This window comes from Triticum urartu, chromosome 7A (genome assembly GCF_056163025.1).
Source record: "Triticum urartu cultivar PI428250 chromosome 7A, HENAU_Tu73, whole genome shotgun sequence".
NCBI lineage: Eukaryota > Viridiplantae > Streptophyta > Magnoliopsida > Poales > Poaceae > Triticum > Triticum urartu.
The window spans coordinates 547,229,027-547,242,445 of record NC_141879.1 but is presented as its reverse complement, the minus strand read 5'-3'; the positions used below and the strand labels follow the sequence as shown (position 1 = coordinate 547,242,445).

Here is a 13,419-nt window from a genome sequence, read left to right as displayed (position 1 = left end):
TAGTCTACATCAATAGCCACCGAAGGGGACAACATTACAACATAGCACAATCAAATTATTCAGAGTCACTCACTGGTAAATGCATTTCATCATCTTCCGATTCAGAAGAAGACTCAGCTGATTGCAACTCATCATCACGATAAATAGGAAGCAACTTCTTCTTCTTCCTAGGACGAGATTGAGACACTATCTTTCTTTTTGATGGAGCAACTTCTCCTTCTGATGTTGATTGTGCAACTTGTACATCTCCAGGTTCAACTCCTGTTTGCACTCCTTCAACAGACACAACACCAATAATCCACTCATTACCTTCATCTTCTACAATATCTACAAATGTGTGGTCCTCAATTGGGTCCCTGTTTTTCATCCCTCTCTTTTCCTTTAGTTTGGAGTTGAACTTGATGAACACAAGGTCTCTCATTTTGTCATGAAGTAGCCTACTGCGTCTTTTTGTGTGAATCTGTAGGTGATGGGATTAGAGCATTGATTTCTTAGTATGAAAAAACAAGTAAACAAATGCAAGAAAAGTATGGCAAAGATACTGGGTTGTCCTTCTAATGTGACAATAAACAAGTTGACATATGGCATGCATCTTTCTGACCTGCTGAAAAACACTGAAATTCCTCTCACAAGCCGAGGAGCTGCATGTCAAACTCAAAATCCGCATCGCCAATACCCTGAGATTTGGTGCACTTGACCCATGATTGGACCACCAATCAACTTCATTAAGAGTAAAAATCGGAGTTAAGAAACCATTGCAAGTTCTGATATGAGAATGGAGAAAAAGTTAAAATGTAAATATGCACCTGGATCAAAGTTTTTGTTTTTCCGCTGCCTTTTAGCAATGTCTCTTCCAAATGACCCCTCTTCACCTTGATATGCCTTGAGTTCATCTGTGATTTTGTCTTGAAGGCGAACATCTTCCACCATTTTTCCCATGCAACTGACAACCCCATCTTTAAATGTTGGATCCAACAAAATTTGTAGCTTGTTTTCATAAAAGTAGTATGGATTTAAGAAGTATCCAGCCCTATGTAGTGGCCTCTTCAATTTGTTGTCCCATCTTTTATCCACTATATCCAACACTTCTTGAAAACAAGATTCTTGTTGTTCATTTTCAAACTTGGCTGAGATATCTTTCTTTGCATCCAAAAAGGCGCCGTATATGAATCCCATAGCTGGTACATCGCTGTCCATTCTCCTTAGCAAGTTAGCCAATGGTTCAAGGAACTTCACGACAATATCTACTCCTCTCCAAAAAAATTCAGAGCGCACAGTTTTGTTGGCTTCCCTTCCTTTAACCTTTTTTAGATAGCCCATTTCATCAAGTTGATCTGATCTAAATAGCTTCTGGAGTTGCTTGTTGTTATCCAACATGCTCTTCAAGTTTAAGTATGCTATAGCAAACCTAGTAATACCGGACCTAACCAGATCTTTCCCAAGGAACTCCCTCATTAGGCTCAAAACCCTTGTGTGTGCATAAAGGAAAACTGTCACAGCTCTAGCTTTTGTAATAGTGGAGTCAACTGATGGCAGCTTACCGACGTCCTCTAGCATCAAATCAATACAATGGGCAGCACAACCAGTCCAGAATATGTTGGGCCGCTTTGCATTCAACAATGTAGATGCTGCTTGATTCACACTTGCATTATCAGTCACCACTTGAACTACATGTTTCTCCCCAATCTCTTCAATGCAATCATCTACAAGGTCAAAGATGTACTTGCCATCTTTCTTCACAGCTGAACAATCAAAAGAATCGAAAAAACCCACACCATATGCACTATGGACTACCAAATTCATTACCCCTCTTCCTCTTATGTCGGTCCACGCATCTGTCATGATTGTACACCCAGTGAGCTCCCAAGCTTCCCTGTGAGCCTTGAAGGATTCCATCACTTTCTTCTTCCTCTTCTTCAAGAATGGGCCACCCATTTCATAAGGACTAGGACCTGGCAAGTCTTCGCCGTATTGTCCAATTGACTGAAGCATAAGGGAAAAGCTTGGAAGTGTGATTGAATTGAAGGGAATGCATGCTTCATAGAAGAACTGGCATATGTACTCACAAGCACGGTTCCTTTTCTTCAATCTCTCCCCAGTTGTCAGCTTTAATTGAATGCTCTCACTAGATTTTGCCTTCCTTGCAGCTATAGCATCTTCAGGTGATAGTTGGCAGAATTTTTCCATAGGCCCACCTGAGGATTTAGATGTTTTGCCTCTCGCTGACTTAAGCATAACAACAGAATTTCTTCTGCCATCCTCATCACTTGAACCCTCCCCCTCTGAGTGGCTCAAGTCCACTTCACTTCTAATCCTCTTCTGCTCCAAAATTTTTTCTGCCTTTTTATCACCCTTCTTTGTCAAAAACTCAGTCATTTCATCCCTTACATCAGCTGGCACTTTTGTACAGGGAACAACACTGGAAGTTGGAATGTTTGCAAGGTGGAGCTTGATTCGAGTAATACCATTGGTGTACACATGATGACAGAAAATGCACTTCAAAGAATTCCTCTTGTTTTCATCAGGACAAATGCAATATTTCCATCCTGGGTCTTTTGATTTCACATTCACAACGGCAGCTTCTCCTTGTACCGTTGATGCTGCGCTTGAAGCACCAACGCCTACAATCAGACAAATTATATATCAAATTAGCAATGCCTACGTCTTTAGTGCAGTACATATATCTTTAGTATAGAGTAAAATCGGCCCATCCAAGCATTAACACAAGTTACTCTTGTTACTATAGTTCAGTTCAGTACTATATGGCCTGATAACTCAGATACACACAAATATACACAGTCAATTAGTCAAACTGTAAACCATATTGAGGAAATCAACATCTTTCTATGAATATACAGGGATCTCCTTCTGAATCCTACTTCCCTTTGTTGGTGCTCTTGTCGGCATTCATCTGGTGGTGCTCTTGCCAGCGGCATAGCAAGAGACGGGGAGGGCATGGAGATGGCTCAAGGGAAAGTGGGTATGCGACGGTGTGGATGCTTGATTACTTGGTGGTTGACTTGCCGACGGTGTGGTTGACATCGCCCGTCGGTGTAGGATGGAGTCGAGATGGAGGACGCTGCCGCGGCGAGATGATGCTGTCGCCGCTGCTCAAGATATTGCCGCCGCGCTGATGACTAGATCTTGCCGCTGCCTGCGCTCACGACCAGATGTTGCCGTCGCCGTTGCCGCCGCCGCCGCTGCTCATTTGGGCTGGGAACTGGGAAGGGGATGAGAAGTGAGAACTAGGGTTAGCCAGTTAGGTCTCGTGGGAGAATAAGTGAGAAAGCTAGTGGTCGGTCGTGGGTTGGTTTTGGGCTTTTGGCCTGCTGGGCCTGCTGGGCTGCTCAAGATATTGCCGCCGCCGCTCATCTCCACGTTGTAACGTTGTAACGTTACAAAGTTATAGCGTGTAGCGCGCTAATTACGCGATTAGCACCGTAGCGTCCGATTTTGCCAAAACGTATCGTCTCCCTTCCAAATATGCTATAACCGCGTTATAACGGCGAAATAGCGTGCTATTCAAAATATTGGTTCAGTTGCAGATAATCCAATATGGAGTATTATGTGGGGACTGGCAAGACGACCCCACCTGCAGGAGCACCGTGACCCACTCGCCAGCGCCGACCAAACCCGCTGACGAGTGGACCTGAGTGGACCCGGTAGCTGGCTCCTACTTAACCTCTGGTGGCCAGCGAGACGGGCATCCGGAGGATCAGAAAAGGCAACGGCGGTGGCTACCTGCTACTTTCCCCTTCCCTGTTCTTCACCAATTTGAGGGCAATCGATCCTTGTAATTCATCTTGTACGAGCTACTACTTCAGAGAGCCACTCTAGATCGATTATCCACTGCTGTATCCTAACATATGGTATCAGAGATGCCCTCGATCCTTGGCCCTCTCCACTGGCGCAGTTCATCGAAACCCGATGGCTTCGCCAAGGTCGTCAACAGCTCGAAGAGATGGATCCGGCCGTCAAGAGCTACCTCGATTCACTCCGGAACTCGCTCGACGCCAACACCGCCGCGATGCAGGCCCAGACAACGAAGATCGACGACCTACTGTCCTGGCGTCCCGATCTGGAGAAGCGAGTCGGCGACCTCGCTGCTATGGTCTCCGATCTGCAGCAAGCGTGCGACGCGGACGTGTTCCAAGACATGGAGGCGACGGTCAAGGCCGCTCCGACCATCCCAGGCGCGACGGGCGGTGGTCTCCCCGGCACCGGCCCTGACGTGGGAATGCATCCACAAAGGTCAAGGGACCACGGCGAGCTTCATCTACATCGGGGGCAGGCACCGGTGCCCCTCCCGGCCAACGGCCAGTTCCACCCCCAATCACCTCTATCGCTGCCCTCACCGTTCACACACGCCAGTCAAATCCTCACCTATGGCGCACACTCTGTGAGCAGTATTTTACCATATTCAACATCCAGGAGACTCATTGGGTCCCTATGGCTTCACTGAATTTCACTGGCCCTGCTTCAGTGTGGTTATAGTTTGTCCAGAAAAAATTGGCTGGTCTTGACTGGGAGTCATTCTCCTCTCTCCTGTGTATTCAATTCGGGCACGATCGCCACCAATTACTCATTCGACAATTTTACACCATTCGTCAGACAGGATCTGTCGCTGAATACATAGAACAATTTGAAATGTTTATTAGTCATTTAGCAGCTTATTCTGATACTACACATCCTTACTATCATCTTACTCATTTTGTTGAGGGGTTGCGAGCGGACATTCGAGCGGTGGTGATGGTGCAGCGACCACCCGACCTCGATATGACGTGTTCCCTCGCCTTACTGCAAGAAGAGGTGGCCGACTGCGCGCACCGGGGCTCTTACACCAACTCGAGCCAGCGTGCGGCGAACCCTGCGTCACGACAAAGTGTGCCGTTACCGCTTCCTACACCACCAGCGCGGACAGGCCCAGTTGCTCCTCTGCACAACATTGCTGCGTCGGATCGGCGTGGTACAGAGGCCGCAAGAGCAACAGAAACAAATCGCGGTGATCCCAGCAAGCTCAAGGCCCTGCGCGAGTACCGTCGTGCACGCGGACTTTGCTTCAAGTGTGGAGAGCGGTGGGGGCATGATCACTTTTGTCCCACGTCTGTACAACTTCACGTGGTGGAAGAACTGTTGGAGCTTTTCGGTCTCGACACCAACAGTGAGCCTGAATATACTTCACCAAGATGGCAGCCACCGGAGACGGCCATGGCTATATCTCGTCATGCCCTCACAGGTGGTGTTGCTCCAAAGGCATTCCAGCTGCATGCTTGGATTCAGAATCAGGAAGTCCTTATGTTGGTAGATTCGGGCAGTTCCACCTCATTCCTCAACGAACAACTTGCTGCTAAGCTGACAGGAGTGCAGCGGATGCCCAGACCTTGTCGGGTAAAGGTCGCAGATGGAGGTGAGCTCTGTTGTTATACCAGCATTCCGGATTGCGCATGGTCATCCCAGGGCCATGAGTTTACCACTAAAATGACGGTCCTTCCACTGGGCACTTATGATGCCATCTTAGGCATGGATTGGCTCGAGGTGCATAGTCCTATGGCAGTAGACTGGAAGAGAAAGACTCTGGTTCTGTCCACCACCTCAGGACCAGTTTTTCTCCAAGGGCACGGGTCCGCAGCCACTTGCTCCACCATTAACAATGCTCAGTTGATGGCCTTGTATCAAGCGGGAGCACTGTCCCATGCGGTGCAACTCTATCTGATCGAAAGTGATGCCGTACATCCTGACCAGAACCCAATACCTGACTGCATTCAACAGGTGTTGCTGGAGTTCGAAGATCTGTTCCAGGAACCCAAGGGCCTCCCACCACGGCGTTCCTGCGACCACACTATTCCTCTTATAGAAGGAGCTCAACCTCTCAATATCAGACCCTACCGTCACAAACCTGAACATAAGAATGAGATTGAGCGACAAATTGCAGAGCTGCTGAGGCAAGGGGTTATCTAGAGAAGTACCAGCCCATTCGCATCACCAGTAATTTTGGTGAAGAAGAAAGACGTCACCTGGCGCCTATGCATTGATTATAGATATCTCAACGCCATGACATACATTGGGAAATTCCCCATTCCTGTGATCGATGAACTGCTCGATGAACTCCATGGGGCGGTGTGGTTTTCCAAGCTGGACTTGCGGGCAGGGTATCATCAGATACGATTGGCTGAGGGAGAAGAGTACAAGACAGCGTTCCAAACACACTCGGGCCATTTTGAATTCAAGGTGCTTTCTTTTGGCCTGGCGGGAGGACCGACTACATTCAACGGCGCCATCGGTGAAACCCTGAAAACAGTAAACCGTGTCTGCGCATTATCCTTCTTTGACGACATCCTTGTATTCAGCAAAACTTTAGACGAGAACGTGCAACACCTCCGTCAGGTCCTTCAGTCACTGCACAGAGACCAGTGGATTGTGAAACGTTCCAAGTGTTCTTTCGGTCAGAATCAATTGTCATACCTCGGGCATCGCATCAGTGTTCAGGGAGTTGCCACGGAACCAGCCAAAGTCCGAGCAGTACAAGATTGGGTTACCCCAACAGATGCCACCGCGGTTCGACGATTCCTGGGTCTAGCAGGCTATTACAGGCGTTTCGTCAAGCATTTTGGGATCATTGCACGACCCTTATTCAATCTGCTGAAAAAGGGGACGCCGTTCATGTGGACAAATCAGACTGAACAAGCATTCCAGATTCGTAAACAGCGACTGATATTTGCTCCTGTTCTTGCCTTACTGGATTTCACGAAAACCTTTGTTGTGGAAACCGATGCGTGTGCTGACGGCATCGACGCAGTTTTACAATAGGATGGCCATCCCATCGCTTTCATGAGCAAGTCACTTTGTCCTCGCTACCGTGGCCTGTCGACTTATGAAAAGGAGTACCTTGCCATTGTGGTGGCTGTAGAGCAGTGGCGTCCTTACTTACAACATGCAGAATTTGTGATTCATACTGACCAAAAGAGTTTGGTGCACCTGGAAGAGCAGCGGCTGCCCACACCTTGGCAGCAAAAAGCTTTCACAAAACTTCTGGGCCTCCAATACCACATCCATTACAAGAAAGGCACTGATAATACGGCAGCAGATGCGTTGTCTCGATCGACCCCTCTTGAGCGTCTCACGGCTATCTCTTCTGGGCAACCCGCTTGGCTCGAGGACATCTTCAACAGCTACAACTCCAATCCCCAGGCTCAGAAACTTTTGACACAACTTGCAGTTGCTCCGGATTCTAAGGGCCACTTCACTCTAGTACAAGGTATTATTCGCTTCCGGGACAGAATCTGGTTAGGAGGAAGCACTGCGATGTAGCAGCGTATCATTTCTGCATTCCACGACAGCCCAATGGGGGGTCATTCTGGATTTCCCGTAACCTACAAGCGCATCCGTCAGTTGTTTGCGTGGCCTAAGATGAAGATGCATATCAAGCAGTTTATCCATTGTTGCCAAATTTGCCAACAGGCCAAGCCAGAACGCATCAACTACCCAGGCCTCTTGGAACCATTACCGGTACCAACAGAATCATGGGAATTCATATCCATGGACTTCATCGACGGGTTGCCGCAATCAGGGCACATCTGTTGGAAATATGCCCTAGAGGCAATAATAAAAGCATTATTATTATATTTCTTTGTTCATGATAATTGTCTTTATTCATGCTATAACTGTATTATCCGGAAATCGTAATACACGTGTGAATACATAGACCATAATATGTCCCTAGTAAGCCTCTAGTTGACTAGCTCGTTGATCAACAGATAGTCATGATTTCCTGGCTATGGACATTGGATGTCATTGATAACGGGATCACATCATTAGGAGAATGATGTGATGGACAAGACCCAATCCTAAGCATAGCACAAAGATCGTGTAGTTCGTTTGCTAGAGCTTTTCCAAATGTCAAGTATCTTTTCCTTTGACCATGAGATCGTGTAACTCCCGGATACCGTAGGAGTGCTTTGGGTGTATCAAACGTCACAACGTAACTGGGTGACTATAAAGGTGCATTACAGGTATCTCCGAAAGTGTCTGTTGGGTTGACACGGATCGAGACTGGGATTTGTCACTCCATATAACGGAGAGGTATCACCGGGCCCACTCGGTAATGCATCATCATTATGAGCTCAAGGTGACCAAGTGGTTGATCACGGGATCATGCATTACGGTACGAGTAAAGTGACTTGCCGGTAACGAGATTGAACAAGGTATTGGGATACCGACGATCGAGTCTCGGGCAAGTAACATACCGATTGACAAAGGGAATTGTATACGGGGTTGATTAATCCTCGACATCGTGGTTCATCCGATGAGATCATCGTGGAGCATGTGGGAGCCATCATGGGTATCCAGATCCCGCTGTTGGTTATTGACCGGAGAGTCGTCTCGGTCATGTCTGCTTGTCTCCCGAACCCGTAGGGTCTACACACTTAAGGTTCGGTGACGCTAGGGTTATGAAGATATGTGTATGCAGTAACCCGAATGTTGTTCGGAGTCCCGGATGAGATCCCGGACGTCACGAGGAGTTCCGGAATGGTCCGGAGGTAAAGAATTATATATAGGAAGTGCTGTTTCGGGCATCGGGACAAGTTTCGGGGTTATCGGTATTGTACCGGGACCACCGGAGGGGTCCCGTGGGCCCACCGGGTGGGGCCGCCTGTCCCGGGGGGCCACATGGGCTGTAGGGGGTGCGCCTTGGCCTACATGGGCCAAGGGCACCAGCCCTACTAGGCCCATGCGCCTAGGGTTTCCACCAAGGAGGAGTCCAAGTGGTGGAAGGCACCCGAGGTGCCTTGGGGGGGAGGGAAACCCTCCCCTGGCCGCCGCACCTAGGAGATCAGATCTCCTAGGCTGCGCACCCCCCCCTTGGCCCTCCTATATATAGTGGGGGAGAGGAGGGACTTCAGACGACAGCCCCTGGCGCCTCCCTCTCTCCCCGTTACGTCTCTCTCGCGTAGTATAGGCGAAGCCCTGCTACTGTGACGCCCTGCATCCACCACCACGCCGTCATGCTGCTGGATCTTCATCAACCTCTCCTTTCCCCTTGCTGGATCAAGAAGGAGGAGACGTCTCCCGTCCCGTACGTGTGTTGAACGCGGAGGCACCGTCCGTTCGGTGCTAAGATCATCGGTGATTTGAATCACGTCGTGTTCGACTACATCATCCCCGTTCTTTGAACGCTTCCGCTCGCGATCTACAAGGTATGTAGATGCATCTAATCACTCGTTGCTAGATGAACTCCTAGATGGATCTTGGTGAAACCGTAGGAAAATTTTTGTTTTCTGCAACGTTCCCCAACAGTGGCATCATGAGCTAGTTCTATGCGTAGTTCTCTTGCACGAGTAGAACACAAAGTAGTTGTGGGCGTTGATTTTGTTCAATATGCTTGCCGTTACTAGTCTTATCTTGATTCGGCGGCATCGTGGGATGAAGCGGCCCGGACCGACCTTACACGTACTCTTACATGAGACAGGTTCCACCGACTGACATGCACAAGTTGCATAAGGTGGCTAGCGGGTTTCTGTCTCTCCTACTTTAGTCGGATCGGATTCGATGAAAAGGGTCCTTATGAAGGGTAAATAGCAATTGGCATATCACGTTGTGGTCTTTGCGTAGGTAAGAAACGTTCTTGCTAGAAACCCATAGCAGCCACGTAAAACATGCAAACAACAATTAGAGAACGTCTAACTTGTTTTTGCAGGGTATGCTATGTGATGTGATATGGCCAAAGTTGTGATGAATGATGAATGATCTATATGTGATGTATGAGATGTTCATGCTATTGTAATAGGAATCACAACTTACATGTCGATGAGTATGACGGTGACAGGATGATCATGGAGCCCCAAGATGGAGATCAAAGGAGCTATGTGATATTGGCCATATCATGTCACTATTATTATTTGATTGCATGTGATGTTTATCATGTTTTGCATCTTGTTTGCTTAGAACGACGGTAGTAAATAAGATGATCCCTCATAATAATTTCAAGAAAGTGTTCCCCCTAACTGTGCACCGTTGCTACAGTTCGTCGTTTCGAAGCACCACGTGATGATCGGGTGTGATAGATCCTTACGTTCACATACAACGGGTGTAAGACAGATTTACACACGCAATACACTTAGGTTGACTTGACGAGCCTAGCATGTGCATAGACATGGCCTCGGAACACAGAAGACCGAAAGGTCGAGCATGAGTCGTATAGAAGATACGATCAACATGAAGATGTTCACCGACGTTGACTAGTCCGTGTCACGTGATGATCGGACACGGCCTAGCCAACTCGGGTCATGTTATACTTAGATGACTAGAGGAGGGATGTCTATCTAAGTGGGAGTTCATTAATAATTTGATTAGATGAACTTAATTATCATGAACTTAGTCTAAAATCTTTACAATATGTCTTGTAGATCAAATGGCTAACGTTGTATTCAATTTCAACGCGTTCCTAGAGAAAACCAAGCTGAAAGACGATGGCAGCAACTATACGGACTGGGTCCGGAACCTGAGGATCATCCTCATAGCTGCCAAGAAAGATTATGTCCTACAAGCACCGCTAGGTGATCCACCCGTCCCACAGAACCAAGACGTTATGAACGCTTGGCAGACACGTGCCGATGACTACTCCCTCGTTCAGTGCGGCATGCTTTACAGCCTAGAGCCGGGGCTCCAAAAGCGTTTTGAGAGACATGGAGCATATGAGATGTTCGAAGAGCTGAAAATGGTTTTCCAAGCTCATGCCCGGGTCGAGAGATATGAAGTCTCCGACAAATTCTTCAGCTGTAAGATGGAGGAAAATAGTTCTGTCAGTGAGCACATACTCACTATGTCTGGGTTATGTAACCGCTTGACTCAGCTGGGAGTTAATCTCCCGGATGATGCGGTCATTGACAGAATCCTCCAGTCGCTTCCACCAAGCTACAAGAGCTTTGTGATGAACTTCAATATGCAGGGGATGGAAAAGACCATTCCTGAAGTATTTGCAATGCTGAAATCAGCAGAGGTAGAAGTCAAGAAGGAACATCAAGTGTTGATGGTCAATAAAACCACTAAGTTCAAGAAGGGCAAGGGTAAAAAGAACATTGAGAAGGACGGCAAGGAAGTTGCCGCGCCCGGCAAGCAAGCTGCTGGGAAGAAGAAGTCAAAGTATGGACCCAAGCCTGAGACGGAGTGCTTTTATTGCAAAGGGAAGGGTCACTGGAAGCGGAACTGCCCCAAATACTTAGCGGACAAGAAGGCCGGCAAAACAAAAGGTATATGTGATATACATGTAATTGATGTGTACCTTACCAGTACTCGAAGTAACTCCTGGGTATTTGATACCGGTGCCGTTGCTCATATTTGTAACTCACAGCAGGAGCTGCAGAATAAACAGAGACTGGCAAAGGACGAGGTGACGATGCGCGTCGGGAATGGTTCCAAGGTCGATGTGATCGCCGTCGGCACGCTACCTCTACATTTACCTACGGGATTAGTTATAAACCTCAATAATTGTTATTTCGTGCCAAGTTTGAGCATGAACATTGTATCGGGATCTCGTTTAATACGAGATGGCTACTCATTTAAATCTGAGAATAATGGTTGTTCTATTTATATGAGAGATATGTTTTATGGTCATGCTCCGATGGTCAATGGTTTATTCTTAATGAATCTCGAACGTAATATTACACATATTCATAGTGTGAATACCAAAAGATGTAAAGTTGATAACGATAGTCCCACATACTTGTGGCACTGCCGCCTTGGTCACATAGGTGTTAAACGCATGAAGAAGCTCCATGCAGATGGACTTTTAGAGTCTCTTGATTATGAATCATTTGACACGTGCGAACCATGCCTCATGGGTAAAATGACCAAGACTCCGTTCTCAGGAACAATGGAGCGAGCAACCAACTTATTGGAAATCATACATACTGATGTGTGCGGTCCAATGAGTGTTGAGGCTCGCGGTGGCTATCATTATGTTCTCACCCTCACTGATGACTTAAGTAGATATGGGTATGTCTACTTAATGAAACACAAGTCTGAAACCTTTGAAAATTTCAAGGAATTTCAGAGTGAAGTTGAGAATCAACGTGACAGGAAAATCAAGTTTCTACGATCAGATCGTGGAGGAGAATACTTGAGTCACGAATTTGGCACACACTTAAGAAAATGTGGAATAGTTTCACAACTCACGCCGCCTGGAACACCTCAGCGTAATGGTGTGTCCGAACGTCGTAATCGCACTCTATTAGATATGGTGCGATCTATGATGTCTCTTACCGATTTACCGCTATCTTTTTGGGGCTATGCTTTAGAGACTGCCGCATTCACTTTAAATAGGGCTCCGTCGAAATCCGTTGAGACGACACCGTTTGAATTATGGTTTGGGAAGAAACCTAAGCTGTCGTTTCTAAAAGTTTGGGGATGCGATGCTTATGTCAAGAAACTTCAACCTGAAAATCTCGAACCCAAGTCGGAAAAATGCGTCTTCATAGGATACCCTAAAGAAACCATTGGGTATATCTTCTACCTCAGATCCGAAGGCAAGATCTTTGTTGCCAAGAATGGATCCTTTCTAGAGAAAGAGTTTCTCTCGAAAGAAGTAAGTGGGAGGAAAGTAGAACTTGATGAAGTATTGCCTCTTGAACCGGTAAATGGCGCAACTCAAGAAAATGTTCCTGAGGCACCTGCACCGACTAGAGAGGAAGTTATTAATGATGATCAAGATACTTCTGATCAAGCTCCTACTGAAATTCGAAGGTCCACAAGGACACGTTCCGCACCAGAGTGGTACGGCAACCCTGTCTTGGAAATCATGTTGTTAGACAACAGTGAACCTTCGAACTATGAAGAAGCGATGGCGGGCCCGGATTCCGACAAATGGCTAGAAGCCATGAAATCCGAGATAGGATCCATGTATGAAAACGAAGTATGGACTTTGACTGACTTGCCCATTGAACGGCGAGCCATAGAAAATAAATGGATCTTTAAGAAGAAGACAGACACGGATGGTAATGTGACCATCTATAAATCTCGACTTGTCGCTAAGGGTTATCGACAAGTTCAAGGGGTTGACTACGATGAGACTTTCTCACCGGTAGCGAAGCTGAAGTCCGTCCGAATCATGTTAGCAGTTGCCGCATTCTATGATTATGAAATATGGCAAATGGACGTCAAAACGGCATTCCTTAATGGTTTCCTTAAGGAAGAATTGTATATGATGCAGCCGGAAGGTTTTGTCGATCCTAAGAATGCTGACAAGGTGTGCAAGCTCCAACGCTCGATTTATGGGCTAGTGCAAGCATCTCGGAGTTGGAACATTCGCTTTGATGAGATGATCAAAGTGTTTGGGTTTACGCAGACTTATGGAGAAGCCTGCGTTTACAAGAAAGTGAGTGGGAGCTCTGTAGCATTTCTCATACTATATGTAGATGACATACT

General features: G+C 47.0%; 1 protein-coding gene across 1 annotated transcript; it reads right to left on the bottom strand.

The window, feature by feature from the left end:
- On the bottom strand, positions 1-2,957 carry LOC147960370 (uncharacterized). The gene is made up of 5 exons (XM_087533301.1): positions 2,857-2,957; positions 2,733-2,767; positions 807-2,621; positions 602-720; positions 1-460 (listed from the first exon to the last, which is right to left on the bottom strand). Exons 1-5 carry the CDS (start codon positions 2,955-2,957, stop codon positions 56-58), a joined length of 2,475 nt encoding a protein of 824 aa, XP_087389427.1. The 3' UTR covers positions 1-55.
- Positions 2,958-13,419: the final 10,462 nt, after the last annotated feature.